This window comes from Epinephelus fuscoguttatus, linkage group LG6 (assembly GCF_011397635.1).
Source record: "Epinephelus fuscoguttatus linkage group LG6, E.fuscoguttatus.final_Chr_v1".
Classification (NCBI taxonomy): Eukaryota; Metazoa; Chordata; class Actinopteri; order Perciformes; family Serranidae; genus Epinephelus; species Epinephelus fuscoguttatus.
In genome coordinates this window covers 24,455,228-24,473,866 of record NC_064757.1, presented here as the reverse complement: position 1 = coordinate 24,473,866, position 18,639 = coordinate 24,455,228, and the positions used below count along the sequence as shown (strand labels likewise).

Genomic DNA, 18,639 nt, shown 5'->3' with positions numbered 1-18,639 from the left:
GTTCTGCAACCTCACCACTAGATGCCACAAAATCCCACAAACTAGACCTTAAGTTACAGTTTATAGCCATAGTTTGACATTTTGGGCAATGCGCTAATTTCTTGCTGAGCGTTACATGAGAATATTGATACAGCTATCATGTCTGAAGGGTAAATAAAAGGCTAAAGCCAGCAGATGGTTAGCTTAGCTTAGCAAAAAGACTGGCAAGAAATAGTCCAGCACATACAGTAATCCTCCCATGAACCTATAGATTAAACCAGGCTAGCTGTTTTCCAAGCTGTCATGCTAAGCTAAGCTAAGGTAGGCTAAGCTAAGCTTGCCATTGGCTGTAGTCTTTGCAGCATGTTCAAGCTTTCTGGCCAGGACGCAGGCGATGTGAGGCAGCGCAACAGTTGGCTTTCATTGCCACTAGTTCTTTTATGTTGCTTTAGTGTGTCTGGGCCTTAACATGTTGCCAGGTAAAATCATGACGATCCATGCTGTTGCTCTAATGCCACTGATACTGAATACTGTAATATTGTAGTAGTGTGATATTGTACCATGACAGGTCATACTTACATCTCAGGATAATATTGTCCTGGACCCGGTCCTTCCTGCACTGTCACCTCCCCTCTCCTCCCTGTCATGTTGCCAAAGTGGACTCCTTTATATTTCTGTGCAGAACTCTTCTCTGACTACAGAAAGAGAGAGCAGACAGAAACCAAAGAGTGGAGGATGAAAGAAGGGATTGGCCAGGGGAAAAGATGAGAAAAAGAAGATGGTAGGAGAGAGATAACATGAGGATAAATGGATGAACAAAGAAGGAGAAAATAGAATTGACTCATTCACACTTATCTGGTTTCTTTTCCAGCCAGGGCTCATGAAGTTGGGGTTGAATGAAATGTGAAGTTCAGCCAAATGCCAGAGTATGTCAGAGATCTAGGGGAGACCCTCCGTCCTTTCTTATCTCTCTGAGTTTACAGCATGCTTCCTCTGCCTCCGGCCTTTCAGATAGGACCAGTCCACTCTGCAGCTTAACTACTGAGAGAGGCTATGTCTGGAAATGAGCTGGCCAGGTGTCACCAAACACATTAAAGAGATACTATGTTTGAGATTTTCTCAAATATATATTGCACGTTTGCGCAAAGTAAAGAAAAATAAACAAGACTATGGGATTTTCAATGCCTGCACTACTCTGTCTTGGAAAAAGGTGAGTTATTCATCAACAAGACTCAGAGCCTATAAAGTGTTTGTATTGTAATACCTATTTTGAACTTATTAAATCATGCCCCTGACAAATACCCCCCATAATATAAAACATGGGACAAATCACAGGGACAGGGAAAATTTTATATAATTGTGATACATAAAGAAAGCCAGACACTGGAGTTTTTTTACTGTGGGATATTAAGGATTTTTAAAGACCAGATTTGACTATGAGATAACCAAATTCCTAATTCTCCGAATTGACTTCAATTCGCATTCCAGACACTGAAAGATATTTGCTGCTTGTCCTTCAAAAATGAAACCACCTGTGCTAAAATGAAACAGACATGTAAGAAAAAGCTTCCCTTACTGAATAAAAAATCAAAGCATCTAAAACTCTTCCCTTTCTTTTCTAACTTTTCCTTGACCCAACTGTCAGCGTCTACTCTGTGAGGCAGGTTATGTGAGGATTGGCAGGGAGTCTCAAAAAGTTTTTAACTCCATGTGGTGCCTGTCTCCTTATCTCAACTTCAACAGTGACTGGAGGGCGAGATCTGAGGTTCCGTCCCCTGTGATCTACCAATCCACTTTTGAGGAAGGGATATAGGAAACAGGGATGTTCAAATGCTTGGAGTTAAAAAGGAAAAATATAACTGTTCTGCATCGCACGCAGTCACATACAAGCACCGTGATGGTATCGCAGCTGGTGTTGAGTTCAGAGGCACAAATTACCTATTTCTGTCAAGGAGAGCTTTTAAAAGCAAAACAGAAACACAGCTAGTGGGTATAAACATATTCATTCAATTTTAATAAAATGCAATGGCAGGCCATTTATTATTTAAATGAGAATAAGTTTTTGTCAGTACAGTTGCGTGTGGGCAGGATCCGCAGGCTGAAATTGTTGGTGTGCTCTCTATAAACATACACATAACACAGCATGGGTTTGAATCTAATTCAGGTTATATTGATAGGACAATCCTGCCCGTGTCTCTATTTACATCTCACATCTTAACACCAAATACTGATTCTGTGTAAAGACTGACCAATACTTGATGTGTAGGGCACAGTATCTACAGACTATTAAACTACTATTCACAGACTCTTCAAAAATAATTCAAAAATATTAAATTAAACTGAGTTAAGTTAAGTTAAGTTAAGTTAAGGTAAATTAAATTAAATTAAAATAATATACTATGGAAGAATTGTGTTCATCCCTCTGGTACAGTGCAGGGCTTTAGCCAGAGTTGAGAAATTAGTAAAGTCACGATTTTTTTCTTTTAATGTAGCCTATTTTACTGCATTTCTGGTCGAGCAAAATTCCTACCAAAATGAGACCTACCAACAAACACAAGCAAAGCTATAGGTGGTCGAATTTTCTTTGAAGACTGCCCATTCAAGGAAGAAACATATCTCTCCTCTTCCTGGACATATTATATAATAAAAGTCTTGTTGGTTACAATTGGTTGCCTTGTATGTTTTGCACTATTTACTAAACTTCTGTCTTGGCTTATATAGAGCAGTTACTGGCATTCACTGATATTCACTTTTCAGGTATGTTTATAAGAAAGTGTTAACATATGACAGGGGTGTCCAAACTTTTTTCAACGGGGGATAATGTGAAAATACCTAAGGGCTAGCTGTTTCTTGCATCATATGTGTCACTGATAAACAAACAAACATAAAAATGAGACAAACACAGCTGTTTCCTTTTTCAGTGAAAAATTATTCAACTTTCTATTGCTTCTGACAGCAGCAGCCCTCACTGTTGACTTACTGCTTCTTTGCTGAGGCCATGTCTGCTACCTGGCAGGAATGTCTGCTGTGGTTGTTTACTTGTGTACTGTCTGTTTATGGAAACACATTAGTTCTGCCTGTGTAGTTCCTATTTGGTGCATGTCTACAAAAATGTGATGGTCTTGAACGAAAAAAGCAAAGTTATCTTGCTTGATTAACCGATATTGTGTGGTGAGCAACATACAATATATTTTGAAAGACAAGCCGGGGGCCGTTAAAAATCAGTCTACTGGCCACAGTTGGCCCCCAGGCCTGACTTTGGACATGCTTGACATGAGAAAACATTAGGATGTGAGCAGTGGTGGAAGATGTATTCAGATCCTTTATTTAAGTTAATTATTTAATTATTAATTTGTTAATTGTTAATTATTTTATTTAAGTTGTGAAAACCACAAATCTCTAAAAAGTCAACTTTTCATGGTGTCAGAAAAACAGCCCTGTTTTCAGCTTTGTGATGATGCATTTTCCAGCTGATCCAAAAGAGTCTTTAAAGAGTTTATTTAATTTATTAAGTATTTTAAGAATGATCTCAACACATAAAGGAGCACATCGTCCTTTGGTTTATCACAAGCATTCAGATTCAGAGATACATGGTTTACACTGGACAGGAAGACCTGCAGAACCTATGCAAAGGAGTATACAGCTGTTCTGGTGGCTTATGGTGGCCCAGTATCTGACTTAAATACTTAATGCTGGTTTTTCCTTTAAATTGTTACCCACCTGTAGCACCTATTTTAGTAAATTGAAAGTCAACATGATCTAAGTTTAGGCAGGCATATCATCATTAATTGTAAGCAGCAACATAAGCTTAAAAATGTTGACTTTTTTCCTCCCAATGCGAACCCCAGCCTCACAAAACATACTTTAATTTTCAATACAGGGATTACAGCAGTGCTGTACACTTGTTTCCATCATATCAGCTGTGAGAACTGGACATGTTGAGCACAGCAGAAAGCTGGTAGAAACAAAAACATATCTCTACAACAGATTTTGGTGTGGGAACCACTGCTATGTTACCACTTGTATGATCTGACATGGATGCAGCTCACTCACTCATTGACCAATTGTAAAGTGCTGCAATGTTTATTTTTCACAATGTCCCAAACTGATCGGGCTGCTCTGTCTCCTATATCATAACACAGTCTGTGCTCCATATCACCATCCGGCCAGCTGTGTTATGATAATCTGACAAATATAAAGCTACACAGTCTGAACTAACAAAATATCTCATGGTGATGCTGTTTCTAAATTAGCCCAAGAGCTTTTTACTGCATTATGCACAGTCATGTTTTAGCAATCATATGTGCCTGTACCAGTGTATCTGTGATAAGCCCATATTGGCCTACAACTACTCACTATTCCAGCATTTAATTCTGAGTATGAAGTCGTAAATATCAGTGGATGCAGTAGAGTAATTGTTCAGTCAATACCGACGTGAACCATAAGTTTAGGGTCAGTGGACATAACCGATTAAGATGTTTTTGTTTCACTCAATAACATTCAGGCAGAAAACAAAGTTATGCTCTTTGATTCCAGTCTCATGTCTTATCATTCAAAGGTTAACCCGGCCACTTTGAAGTTACGTCCTCAGACAACCACTTAATTCTGCCTCTCTTTCCCTCTTTTGAACTCAGTCGGAGCACGGGGCGGGGGAAGTGTTTGAGTTTAAAGAAATGAGTGTGTCAGATGGAGAGACAGAGGGAGGAAGACAGACAGAGACAAAGGTTGAACTTTCAAAGGGAGAGCAACAGAAGTTGAGGCAGAAAAAAAAAGCTGTGGATGGATGCACTGCTGATAGCCCTAAATCACAGCGCGCCTCTGTGCCTGCGCCGGTGTGTTGACACAACCTCGGCCAACACTCAAGGACGCTGTTGACTTCCTCTGGTCATTAACAGATGAAAAATGACTTAATTGAGAGCCAGACCAGCAGGCGTGTGCATTATTTTAAGTGAATATTGTAATATAGCTTGAAGAATAATTACTAATGGCTCTCTTTGTTGGCATGTAAAATGGATGAGCATTGGTGCGTTGTGGCTTTTTTAAAGTGGAGCTGCATTCATTAGCTATGGAAATGGGTTTTGGGCCAACTGAATGGGGTGGGGTGGGGGTTCAGCGGTGCATTAGATCTGCCTAGCACTTATGGACCTCGCCTCGCGGGCAGAGTAAGTACACTCAGACACACACTCATACAGAGTAATGAAAGCACACATGCGTGCACAAATGAGCACTTCACATCCTGTGATGGATGTATATTCAAACTTCAACATGACTGTGCACGTGTGTGTGTGTGTGTGTGTGTGTGTGTGTATCTGTCCTTACCAGCAGCGGATTGTAGTAGGCTGGCCCCAGGGTAGTGTCCCTGGGAGGGGGTGGCTGCTTGAGGAGCACACCCAGGGCATCTTCCTCATAGCCATAGGCCTGGCCCGGGGAAGGAATGGATGGGATATCTGACTGACGAACCAGCCGGAGACTTTTAGCCTGAAGACACTGCGCAGGGAGAAAAGGCAGGAAACAGAAGACAGAGAGAAGTCAGGATTTGTGATGGAAAGGATGCCCTGGCTTACAAAGTAGCTGAGCACTGCCTGGGGTTAATAAAGTGTGAGACTGAGGGAGGGACAGAGACAGAGAGAGAGAGAGGAAGAGCGAGGAGGGTAAGCAGAAGATAAGAAACAAAAGAGGAAAAGGGAAAGGGAAGACAGAAGTAGAAGTTTAGGGGAAGGAACTGAGAGAACAGGATACAAAGGCCATTTCAGTCAAAATGAGGGACAGCCATTCCACTAATTTTCTATAGCTGGAAGTAAGGTGTGTGTGTGTGTGTGTGTGTGTGTGTGTGTGTGTGTGTGTGTGTGTGTGCATACTATTCAGATAATTACAGCGAGCACAGAAGGAGGAAAATGTGAACATAACCTCTTGTGGGACTCTCATAATTGGTCAGGTCTGGGAGTGAAAGTATCAGTCAAGATCAGATTAAACTCAGAGCTTCAAAGCTTTTTTATATGCGTATACTCTGGAAATAAACTTAACACAGGTGGCGAATGGAAAGACTTTACATATCATCCTAATATCATCTCAGTTCACTGCAAGGCTGAACTTTATGTGTTTCACTATCATGGTATCACTGCTGGTGAATCTGGAGGAGGCTACTGAACAGGCCCCACGATCTAAAATTGAACATCTTTTCTCCACAGTGCATTGGAAGATATTTCGTTAGCTAAAAGATGAAATTGTTTGGTTGTTTTGTAATTACTTTGTTTTGAGCTCTCAAACCCCCTGAGACATTTGAAGTGCTCACTGTGCCAAATGTGGATTCACAAAGCCACAAGGCACTTCTATTTGTTGAATGTGATGAATGGTAATTATTAACCTGTCAAGGGTGCTTACCAAAACCTCCTTGTGTGTGTGAACGCCAAACACAAAAGGGTGAGCAAAGTTTCAGAAGCTCACAAAGAACAGAGGTAAAATAAACACAGTCGTCTTCAGTCCGACATATCCTGAACAAAATTAGGTTTGACTTTGCCAATGTATTTTATGAAAAACATACTCAACCTAATACAACTTTTGTCACAATGTTACAGCGGCATATAGAAAACAATTCATGTCAGAAAACTAGCTCATTCTCCCTGTGCTTAACATCCTCTTTCTCATTTTAATATTCAGGATAAAGATAACCCTCACTTAAACCATTAAAATCAAATTAATCAACTTGAGCCTCTGTTGCTTAATCAGAATGGCTTTTACATAAATAAGAGGCTTTACATTGTAAGCTGTGATAGAGTGTCTGACTTATTACGGACACAAGATGTCATATTCTGTCCTTCCTTTGTTTCTCCTCCCATGTTCAAAGTATGCCTTACTGAATGCAACACATTTTCAAACGTTCTTTTTATAACGTTTAAGTTTTTTTTTTCCTCTCAAAGGTTTTAAAAATAGCAGTCTCTGTTGAGTGGTGTTGAGCGGTCTGCAGATGGCAGAACTGCTACAGATAAGGGCTAAGGTACTGGCAAGGTACTGTCTCTGTGAGTACTGGCAGTCACCACTTTTGGAGGAAGCCCTTTTATTCATATCTTTTGTTTGACACAGATAAAGCACATCACACTACACAGTGCTGAGGAGAGTTTTACATTTTATTGTATTTTTATTGTATGTGTGAAAATAAAATGTTTAACTCTGTGTGTGTGTGTGTGTGTGTGTGTGTGTGTGTGTGTGTGTGTGTAGTGCTCAGAGAGGATGAGACACTGCACTGGTTTGGAAAAGGATGACCTCACCAGTACAGAGGAATATTTCAGTTCAATATGAGGCTGACTGATTATACACAGGAAAGAAGCATCTGATTACTAGGAGTAGATACGCCAAGAGTGCAAAAGTAAAAGCCTGCATGGCTAAACTCGATGCCTATCTTTTGTACAGTATAAGATTTTCTGATTCACGGTGGATTCCACATATATTCTTATATTTACAAAGGACATACTGTATAAAAGTCATCTAAATGTACTGCTCATTTACTTTGCCCAAATAACTTCACCCATATGCCTACCGTTTTCCTGCCAAGCTTCTCAGCCTGTCCTGCTTTAGCCGTTACAGCCCTTAGCATGTTTCCCGAGGCAGGCAGTACATTGTAGGCCCCGGGGCCTGGAACCTTCGAAATTACATCCTCAAAACGCTTAGAGCGGTTCTGCAGACTGCGGCCACCATGGATGTTTGACTGAAGAGACATTGGTTCAACAGGGAAACAAGCACACACAGTGAGGCTGCAATCAAGAAAGATTCCCTCAACAACATACAGTACTTTCCTCAACAGATCCTCCTCCTTGCTCTCATCTGGTATTATAAGTACACTACCTTGACAGGTGAGGAGTCATACTGTCCAGGTCCTGGTGTAATCTCACCGGACTGACTGAATACTGACTGTCTGTCCGTCAAGGTCAGGAATGGCGCGTAGCCACCTACAATAATGAAAGACATACAAAAGTAGAATATACAAGTTGCTGATTGATTCATTCATTATGTTAGTTTAGATAGTGGATTTTATGTTTGTGTTTGTATTGCATTGGTGCAATTGTGTTTAAAGTACTACAGTCAATAAACAAAATAACAGGAACAGGAAAAATTTAAACTTGGCAGGGGATGACATGCTGCAAAGGGCCACAGGTTGGATTCGCACCCAGGCTGCTGCCAAGGACTCAGCTTACGTGAGGTGCACACTCTACCAGGTGAGCAGGAGGTCACCCCAATATTGAATGTGGTGTCATATTTATAATAAATTAATAAATCACTTAAATTTGGACTTTGTCACTGTCAAGCAAAAGTTGAAAGTAACTAAGTACATTTAATAAAGTACTGTACTTAACCACAATTTTGAGGCACTTGTGCTATAATTACTGTTTTTATACTTTATTCTACTTTATACTTATACTTCACTACATTTCAGAGTCAAATGTACTTTTTACTCAACTACATTTATTTGATAACTTAAGTTACAAGCTACTTTGCAGATTCAGACTATCAATACTAAAAATAAATCAACTAATAAATTAAGATGCCTGCAGCAGTCAACATTGAGTTAACATTCGCCCCACCTTTACCAGCTTCAACATTAAAGCAGTTTATAAATTGTGCTTTATTAATTATAATCCAGTAATAGAATATATATGGTTCTGAAATGGGCCATTAGGGACTGTTTGGTCCTTATGAGAGGGGAGGGGGTAGTGCAAAATGTGGGAGGCACTTTAAATATTTTTTAAGTACTGGGGAGGGAGTTAGGCTATGTTTTTTAATTTGGCTTAGGGGAGGAACATTCAACTTTAAATGGTTGTATCTTGTATTTATTTTAAATAAATAATTTAAATAACCGTATTTCACAGTTTCTGACTGTGACAACTGGTGTAATTTAAAAGATTTTTAACATGCTTTTTCTGAGGGTATTTAAACATAATCATACATAAACCGAGCAACAGAATGGGAAAGAAAGGTGATTTAAGTGACTCTGAATGTGACATGGTTGTCTGGTTGTCAAACGTTGCCTGGTCTGATGAATCTGGATTTCTGCTGCCACATTCAGATGGTAGGGTCAGAATTTGGTGTTACAACATGAAAGCATGGATCCATCCTGCCTTGTATCAACGGTTCAGGCTGGTGGTGGTGGTGTAATGATGTGGGGGATATTTACTTGGCTCACTTTGGGCCCCTTAGTACCAACTGAGCATGGTTTAAACACCACAGCCTACCTGAGTATTGTTGCTGACCGTGTCCATCCCTTTATGACCACAGTGTACCCATCTTCTGATGGCTACTTCCAGCAGGATAACGCACCATGTCACAAAGCTCAAATCGGGGCGTCGGCAGCGTAGTGAATAGTGCCGGTGTTGCACCGAAATCTGTGACCATCGGAATCTGTGACCGCTGTACAGCCATCACAATATGACCTCTGTGTTTCTATCTCTGTGATGATCCCAAATACAAATATATGTGTCCATATTGATGTGAGAGGATGACAGAAGGATTGAAAACAGTTATTTTGAGGTTTAAACTCATTATTATGCAGATTCAGTGAGGTCACATATTCTGATGGCTGTGCATCTAGCTCTTTACAGTTAAACTTTGAAATGAAAATAAATCTGTCCAAATATTGAGGCAATAACAGAGCACCTGTGTCGATGTTTACTCATTTATTAAACAGTGCATACATTATCACACAAAACGTTGTTATAATAAAAGTAATTTACAACATCTACCTTAAGGCTATCTACTTTCCATTGCCATTGCTGATGGCCACACACGCAGACAATGTGCAACATCGCCCCCTACGGTCACAGATTCCGACGGTCACAGATTTCGGTGCAACACCTGGCGCCCCATGTACAGAGGTGACGCCTCCCTGCAGCGGTCGCAGGATCGACTCCGGCTTGCAACCCTTTGCTGCATGTCAACCCCCACTCTCTCTCTCTCTCATCCCATTTCAATCTGTCCTGTCCATTAAAGGCAAAAAGCCCCCCAAAAAATAACCTTTAAAAAAAAAAAAAACCTCAAATCATCTCAAACTGGATTCTTGAATATGACAATGAGTTCACTGTACTCCAATGGCCTCCACAGTCACCAGATCTCAATCCAATAGAGCACCTTTGGGATGTGGTGGAACGCGAGATTCACATCATGGATGTGCAGCTGACAAATTCGGAACAACTGTGTGATGCTATCATGTCAATATGGACCAAAATCTCTGAGGAATGTTTCAGCACCTTGTTGAATCTGTGCCACCAAGTTAAGGCAGTTCTGAAGGCAAAAGGGGTCCAACCTGGTACTAGCATGGTGTACCAAAGTGGCCAGTGTGTGTGTGTGTGTGTGTGTGTGTGTGTGTGTGTGTGTTAGATAGATAGATAGATAGATAGATAGATAGATAGATAGATAGATACCACAGCCACCCCCTACTCTAATAAATTAAGGCTACTTTTACTGTTTTTACATTAGGTATATTTCAATGTTAACATTACATAACATTTTAAATTCCTGACTTTTACTTGTAAATGAGTATTTTACACTGTGGTATTCCTACTTGTATTTCAGTAAAAGACTATGGTACAAGACCAAAGTACTAATGTTAGCTTGCGGGTTTCCGGTAGGGTTAGCATTAGCATTTTAACATCCTAGATAAAGTTCAGTTGATTTTAATCATTATAGTTCTATGATTTTAATAATGTGCATTGTGGCAAACATTTTCTCTCAAGCTGTAAAACAACAAGCAGGTTATGTTCATGATTTGAAACGAGACTTGAGTAGCCTGATGTTATAACTTTGTCCCTCAAATCTTAATTGTTGCTAATTAGCTAATTCCTACCTGATATCTTAGGACTGCTTGTTGTGACGTCGTACGAGCCCGGGCCAACTGTTGATGAAGTGCCGGCTGCTGACAGGAAAGTCACTCTTGGAGCTCGTCCGTACATTTCAACTCGCCTTACCCTGAAAACAGACTGGTAGCTTAGCTAAACTTCATTTGTACAACTCGGACACCTGCTACAATCGTCTCTGAAACCGAATAATAGTGTCACTTCATCACATTTTTAAGCGTCAAGGTTAAAACAGTCCTCTGTCCGTTACTAACTTTGCGTGCGTCGTTGCTAGGATACCACATACCGTCACTTGCCGCAGTCACACAGGGACTGATGTCACAAATCAGATGCACACAGAGGGAAACCAAAATGAGTGTGGTACCAAAATTTAGGCCAACAAGATATTTATGTTTTCTACCACCTGTATCACCTGAATATTTTCATAACTCCAATAAATTGCATTGCCTTTATTATAATTGTTTGTGCTTGCATTTTTGTGAAATCACCTTAAATCTGTTTTTCATCTACAGTAAAGTATTCCTACAATTAGTCTATTTTACATTAATCCCGCGCATATTTTAATATTTAGTGATGTCAAGGGGCAACCATAGTTCATCATAAAAAAATCCTAATCAAATTTCAGCAACACACTGCTTGTTTCTGTAGTACTGTTCCTGCATGTGGCCACTTGTCACCACTGCTGTTATCATTATTTGCCGTCTTGACCTACTTCCTCCAGCACTATTAGCTGGCCTCACATTGTAGTTAAGATATGGATAATGAGAACTCAGGGGAAAGCTATCCAAGTAACAAATACCTCGCTGGAGCAGCAGTGAACTGTGTCCTTATTTGAACTTCCTGTCATATCTCAGAGGCAGAAGGTTTGTTCTGCACACTGGTAGTCGATTTGACAAATTATAATAGGCTTAATCCACAGGAGGAAAAGTTAGTCGGACAAGAGGGCATCCAACAATTCAGCAGCAACAATAATAATCATATATAAGGGAGACATATATTGCATTTTATTAATGATGTGATCACTTTAATTGTAGTGGGCAGCTTCTCACTGGTGGAAAGTGAAAGTGGAAAGTCTATCAGTTAGTCACAGAAAACAGTCATCCATATGCTCAAGGTGATATCCTGTTCCCCTAAAACTCACATTATAATGTCTCCCCTCAGACTTCACTCACATCTAAAGGCTGCCAAGTCAGTAAGACTGGAACAGAAGACGTTTTCTGAAAGAATTATACATCTGAAAATGTCATAAAGATAGACTTTGTTGTTGTTGGTTTTTTTTTAACTCCTTTTCTTGTTTTATTCTCTTTTATCTGTTAAACTTTTTTACAACATGCACAGTGCCAGAGCGAGCCCTATCACACAACATGATAGAGCACCTTTTTTTAAACTGTGTGCACCTTGGTATATACATATTTATTTACAGACTTGTTAAGCAAATACATTTTAGCACATTCTTGCCATAGCCTGTCTATTCGTGCAACTACTGATTTATATCACTCACTTCATATATTATTTATGTTATATTTTATCCTTTATTTTAACTTGTACTACCATATATCCTTATATCTGTATTCTCTTTTTGTTCCTACTTGTGTGATCTTACGATTCTCCTATTATTATTATTTTACATACAGCCTATTTGAATTGCATTGTTGGAGTTTACCAAGTTTTTCGATGGCAAAGACCGCTCTTGTAATTGTTGTTTGTTTGACAATAAATAACCTTGCTACCTTGAGATACTGACCATATCATAGCCAGAAACATGTGTTGTCAGGGATCTGGGTGTAAGCCAAGTTTAGAAAGGATTTTAGATCATTGTTTGAAAAAATATGGCATGTAACCTTTTCTGCATCAGAAGAGCTAATTTTCTTGTAAAATTTAAAAAAAAAAATGGATTGGGCTATCAATATTCTCTTTCCTTATGAACAATACACATAGGCTACATGTAAATATTTTTAAAAAGCATTATTTACATGGAGAGTGAATAACACACAGCTTTGGCTTACACTACCTGATTAGAGAAGAAAATCAGACAAAACTAGGCATAAGTAATAATTTTGTTTCTAATTGATGAGGACAGTTACAAAAAAGTTGATCGCTAAGAACTGGGGTAATTATTTACTAAATTATTTGGTTAGTAGTTTAATTTTGTCATTATAGACATCAGTATTGGGAGAGTGAATGATGCAATCATGCAGATATGTTTCATACAAGCATGATAGAGTTTCTATGACATAAGAAATTAGTTTGGTGTACAGGAATGGGAGGCAAAAATGAGGGAGACCATTGAGATGACTTCACCACTCGAGGGCAGCAGTGAGCTTCACATGAGTCTGTCCTGCTTCATAGACCGTGAACACAAGAGAGGCGTTTAAGGGTAATCGGAAATGTTGAAACCTGAGCTATGATATGTGTTTCAAACGGCAAATTAATAATAAAATAAATATGAATTTGTTGATTTGGTACTCTATATAGTTTTGATGGGTCTTTTTTCACAGCTGGCATGCGCATGCTTACAGCAAACAGAAGGAAAAATCGAAGGCGTTTACTCACACGAAAAGGCATATTTGGGCGCTGGAAACAGAGTTTACGAGGCGTCCCTCAAGGCAGCACGGGTTATCACCACCATCATAGTCAGCGTCTCATCCCCCACCAAGGTGTCACTCCAGGCAGCTAACAGTCAGTCTTATCCCGCGTTTAATTGAACCATTTTGATACACATTTCTGCGCGACATCTCGGGACTGCTGGGGCCATGAAGGGAATCAGGTTTTTCGTGGTTTTCTTGGTGCTTTCCGCGTTTCTGTCGTGCACAGCCGAAGCGGCCAGGAGCAGGACCAGCAACCAGAACAGCTTCCGACGGGCAGCTAACGGCATCTACCAGACCCTGAGCAGTGTCTTCGGAGAGGACAACATCAGAGGGTTGTACAAGGTGAGTGAAAGACATGTTTTGACAACATAACAGCTCCTTTTTGTATTTTGGAGAAGCTAGCCCAGAAAGCGGTCTTGTGGTGTGAGTGTGGTGAACAGGAAACAAGCACGCCCGGGCCTGGCCAACAATTTCACGGATGCCATTTTGAAAAATTAGCCATTATACCATGTTTTATCCGTCTCTAAGAGATGTCATATGATGTAACGCTGCCCTGCATGATAAAAAAGGGTGTGTTTTCATACAGTAACACTTAAATTGTGCAATGTATCGTGTAGCCAATATTCTCATTCATTGTTCCTGGTGTTTCAGCAAGTGCATCTAATGTCACAGATTGCATGTACGGTGGTCCAGGCCGGGACAGCTGTTTCTTTATGTCGACCTCCTCTCCAAATTATTAGAAATGCTGCTCTTGCTAATGTAACACATGAGCTTGTATGCTCTCAAGTGGATGTATACATTCATGTCTCATCGTTGCGGCACTTCCTGCATTTTGAAATCTAATGATAGTTCCTGTTTGTAGCCGCCAAATGAAACCAAAGTGACATGTGTGAGGATACTGTACACTCGTGATAAGACACTGCCTGACTGCACCCAGCAGGTGTAGCTATATTGTAAAAATATTTACTCAGATATGCCCATGTGAATTAATTAGTTATTAATGAATGACTTTAATTTGAGCAAATTAAAATATAAAAAATAAAACATCAACAGACACAAAGAGTAGGAACAAGTGTACTCTTATGTAATCCTACCCCCTTCTCACTATTCATGTCTTATTTAAAAAGGAAATTGTCAACAACTATCCCAAACTTATTTACAATAAACAGTCTTAGATATAAGACATACAAACCCCATCTCAACCAAGCCCAGATAAATAGATAAACCAATCCATCAGCATCACCCCTCTTCATCTGCATACCTCCTACATATACTGTGTCTGTACATCTTTTTAAAGTGCTCCATAGTTGTGCTTCCCTTTAAAAATGAATAATGAAAGTCTTGTATTACTGATAACAACAGGCAAACAAATAATGGCTGATTAAAGTTATGGAGAAATGATCATTTGCACACAGTGCACCAAACTCCTCTTTTCGCAACTCCTACCAAACATGGCTGAGATTATCTTATTAAATAAGATACCACCTATTAAGTTAAGTGGTTCCCAACTGGTGGGTCACGGTCCAAAAGTGGGTTGCGGGTCCATTCTAAATGGGCAGCAAGTGACTCACTTGGAAAAAAACACACTTTATTTTGAAGTACTATGAATTTCCAGCACAGGGTTTTTATTTTGAAGTGCCATTTCCCTACTGTAGAATAAGTGACTAGCTACTAGCTACTTGACAGAGACAGCAAACTGTCTCAACGACATGGCCAAATGCAAGTATGACGCTGCATATATTAAAGTTTATGGACCTTGAACTAATGAATAAGGAGAAATCTGGACCTCGTGGCTGGACCAGTTAGGAACCACTGCTTTAGTTAGTCTGCATTTTAACTTATGTTGACTTTCAAGTGACACCGAATTGACCAATAGACTTATTGTCGTGGGGATAACTTTATTTTGAGTAGGACTGCAACGATTAGTCGACCAAATGATGACTAATCGACTATCAAAATAATCAGGAACTATTTTAGTAGTTGACTAATTGGGTTGAGTCTTTTTTTTTTTTTCTCCTATAGACAAATTCTATAAAAGTACCCCAAAATACTCTTATTGCAGCTACTTACATTCAAATATTGGCAGCTTTACACACTCTCCCATGACAGTGAACTAAAACTCTTTGGCGTGAGTACAAAACAAGACAGTAGATGACATAATTTTGGGGTTTGGGATAGACATACCGACAAATTTTCAACATTTTAACACATTTTTCGATAAAATGATTAGTTGACTAATCGAAGAAATAATCGACAGATTAGCCGACAATGAAAATAATTTTTAGTTGCAGCCTCAATTTTGAGTTGGCAAAAATGTGCATTTGTTTGTAGGTAGTCACACGGATTGCTTCCTATGAACAGTCTGCTTTCACACTGTGAGAAAGGCACGTGCTCAGTCTTTTTAACTTTTTACTGATGTATGAACATGGTTGGTTGGAGAAGTAGTAAACAGTTATTTAATTTATAGCCTCATAGGCTATTAACAGAGTCATAGAGATGAATTTCCCCTCAGGGGGATTAATAAAGTATATAAAATTAAAATAAATAAATAAAATTTAAAAAAATATATAAATTGCATGGTGTTGTACATATGCATTGCTCAAAAGACTGTAATGATTTTCTGTAGTGTCAAGTTCTAATGCGGTCCACTTCATATTGTAGGCTTCAAAAGACATTATAGTAAGCAGCTAGAGCAATTAGTGTTTAATAGCAAAATGAGTATTAACTGTGGATAATGCCAACAAAACTTGGCTAACAGGCTACTGTGATACATAAGGCAGCTACTGCAAACACAGAGTGGCTCTCTTGTTGACAGTAGATTGGAGAATAATCTGTTAATCATGACTGTTGCACAACTGCATGACTGCAATTGTGGTTGACGCCCCTCTTTTCTTTTTACTCTTGCTAAAAATGTAATGTGATGAAACAGTCTCACCCTTCTCTCCTTATTTTTGGGGTTCTGTAGTTTTTCTCCAAAACGACGGAGCGGTTTGTCCATGGCGTGGACTCTTTTCTGGACACCATCTGGAAGATCTGGTCAGATTTGCTGGATGTGATGGGCATTGACTGTGAGTTTAAAATTTCTTATGACACTTCTACAAAGAAAGATGAGCACAAAGAAGGGGACATATTGTAAGACTTTATCCTTTCTGTCTTTTTCTCTCCTGTGTAGCCTCAAACCTCAGCCACTACTTCAGCGCCACATCTCTCACCAACTCTCCGGCACGCGCCCTGCTCCTGGTGGCCGCCGTGCTTGTGGCCTACTGGTTCCTCTCCATGTTCCTGGGGGGTTTCTTTTACCTGCTGCACGCTGTGTTCGGCCGCTTCTTCTGGCTAGCGCGCGTCACACTCTTCGCTCTGTCCTGCCTCTACATCCTGCAGAAGTTCGAGGGTGACCCGGAGCGCGCGGTGCTGCCACTTTGCTTTATCATGGCGGTGTACTTCATGACGGGGCCCGTGGGAGCGTACTGGCGTCGGGGAGGCGGTGCAGGTTCACTGGAAGAGAAGATCGACCACCTGGACACTCAGATCAGGTTGCTTAACATCAGGCTGAGCCGCGTCATAGACGGCCTGGAACGCACTGGGGACCAGTAGGTAGCAGCGAGGATGATGGGGAGGGAGGGGATATCGTACAACCAGCTGCAGCTGATGGCAGAATGCTGTTTCCAGTACACATCTGCAGCAACACAACTACTGGGTATTTACTATTATCAGATGGGAGACAAACTAGATTTGAAATCAGTATTTTAATGGCTTGAGTTTATTTTAGTTACAGGATACCTAAAAAATCCTCAGAGGTCGGACAGTTCACTCGGAGCTAACACAAATCAACCAAACACTTTTTCTGTTTGTTTTTCGAGGCTTTGATCGAAAGCTTTTTGCTACATTTGTGAGGAAGTTATCAGAGGGATGTCTACTTTTTTTCTAAATGCTGGCCTAATTCTACACCTCAGCTATTTTTGAGAAATTCCCAAGCTGAGGTTTGAATTTTTGAGGTTTGGATAAGCATCATCAATGCTTTTGCTAAATGAATAATCATATTTTATGTATGTTTGTTTGTTTCTATCCTTGTGAATAGCCTGGGGGTTACGATTCTTACACAGGTTTGTCCACAAACATGTATTCCCCTTTTTGAACCTACTGAAGGTTTGGGTTGGGTTCGGGTGTATGATGCAGGGGCCCGATATAAACATTGTATTTCTAATATGTAAAAAAAAAAAAAAAAAAAAAAAATCCTCAAGATGTTGGATAGTTGTTCATAGTAAGATTTATTTATTCCATTTTCCATCCAAAATGTTGAAATCATGTAGTCCTAGTTTGTTTCATGAAGTCACCGTCCCATAATGGCAATAGTTTGACATCAGGACCTCTTTTTCATTGTGTGTGTTTTTGTGTATGGGTGCATGAGCAGATGAACCTGGGTGACCTACTCAAAGGTGTGTACAAATGCATTATTGTTTTGTGTGTGTGTGTGTGTGTGTGTGTGTGTGTGTGTGTGTGTGTGTTTCAAGCTTGTGAAATGGAAAAGCACTGTATCAAAAAGTCACCATCAGAGTAGGAGAAAATGCAGACAGGCAGCAATATCTCAGGGACTCAACCTACACACATAGAATTGGAAAAGAGATATCAAGTATATTAAAATCATGTCTTGGTCTCTTTGAGCCACTTTACAGCTTTTCCGATATGGTTTTAAATCTGTCTCAGTATCTTACAACACTTATTGATAAATGGGTGCACAGTTTGTGTTCTTGCATCATGTTGAAAAGTTAAATGTCTTATGTCATGACCAAATCCAGCTTTTTGATACTAGCATGGAATAAGTGTAGGGATTAGAACTGCAGCTTTGGAAAGCATTGTTAATACTTACTGTACATGTGTGAACGCACAAGCAAATTATCCACAAAAATGCTTTAGAAAAAAAATACTCAAGTTGTTGTAAGTCACACTGGTTTGAAGCATGTCTTAATACATCTTTTTGGGTGAGGATTTTTAGCATAAACTGGATCAATTTCTCAACTTGATTACACATTAAATTAGGGCTAGTGCCTTTGATGCTGTGGCAAAAATACAAGCTTGTACTGTAAAACCCCATTTAGCTCTGTGTTGGAAAATTTAAAGCTGTGCGATATTTTAAATTGCTTCATGTTAATATGTGATAAAAGCTCTCACCACAGATCTACAACCAGCCTGATTGATACATACAGTATGTCTTATTAAAGCTGTGTTTTACA

At 39.7% G+C, this 18,639-nt stretch overlaps 2 protein-coding genes across 4 annotated transcripts in view; one reads left to right on the top strand and one right to left on the bottom strand.

The window, feature by feature from the left end:
- The window catches only part of stpg2 (sperm-tail PG-rich repeat containing 2), an 80,793-nt gene extending 64,353 nt beyond the window's left edge, over positions 1-16,440 (bottom strand). Inside the window, exons 1-6 of one of the 3 annotated variants that reach the window (XM_049578709.1) lie at positions 13,374-13,453; positions 10,811-10,932; positions 7,819-7,922; positions 7,514-7,681; positions 5,299-5,466; positions 559-674 (exon numbers count right to left, since the gene is read on the bottom strand). In XM_049578709.1, coding sequence (XP_049434666.1) covers positions 559-674; positions 5,299-5,466; positions 7,514-7,681; positions 7,819-7,922; positions 10,811-10,916 — 662 coding nt within the window. In that variant the 5' untranslated portion in view covers positions 10,917-10,932; positions 13,374-13,453. Of the gene's footprint in view, positions 1-558; positions 675-5,298; positions 5,467-7,513; positions 7,682-7,818; positions 7,923-10,810; positions 11,057-13,373; positions 13,454-16,343 lie in introns of those variants that run through there. The other 2 variants (XM_049578708.1, XM_049578710.1) reach the window with 2 other exon arrangements.
- LOC125890196 (bri3 binding protein) lies at positions 13,427-18,639 on the top strand. The gene is made up of 3 exons (XM_049578711.1): positions 13,427-13,750; positions 16,374-16,476; positions 16,581-18,639. Exons 1-3 carry the CDS (start codon positions 13,574-13,576, stop codon positions 17,000-17,002), a joined length of 702 nt encoding a protein of 233 aa, XP_049434668.1. The 5' UTR covers positions 13,427-13,573; the 3' UTR covers positions 17,003-18,639.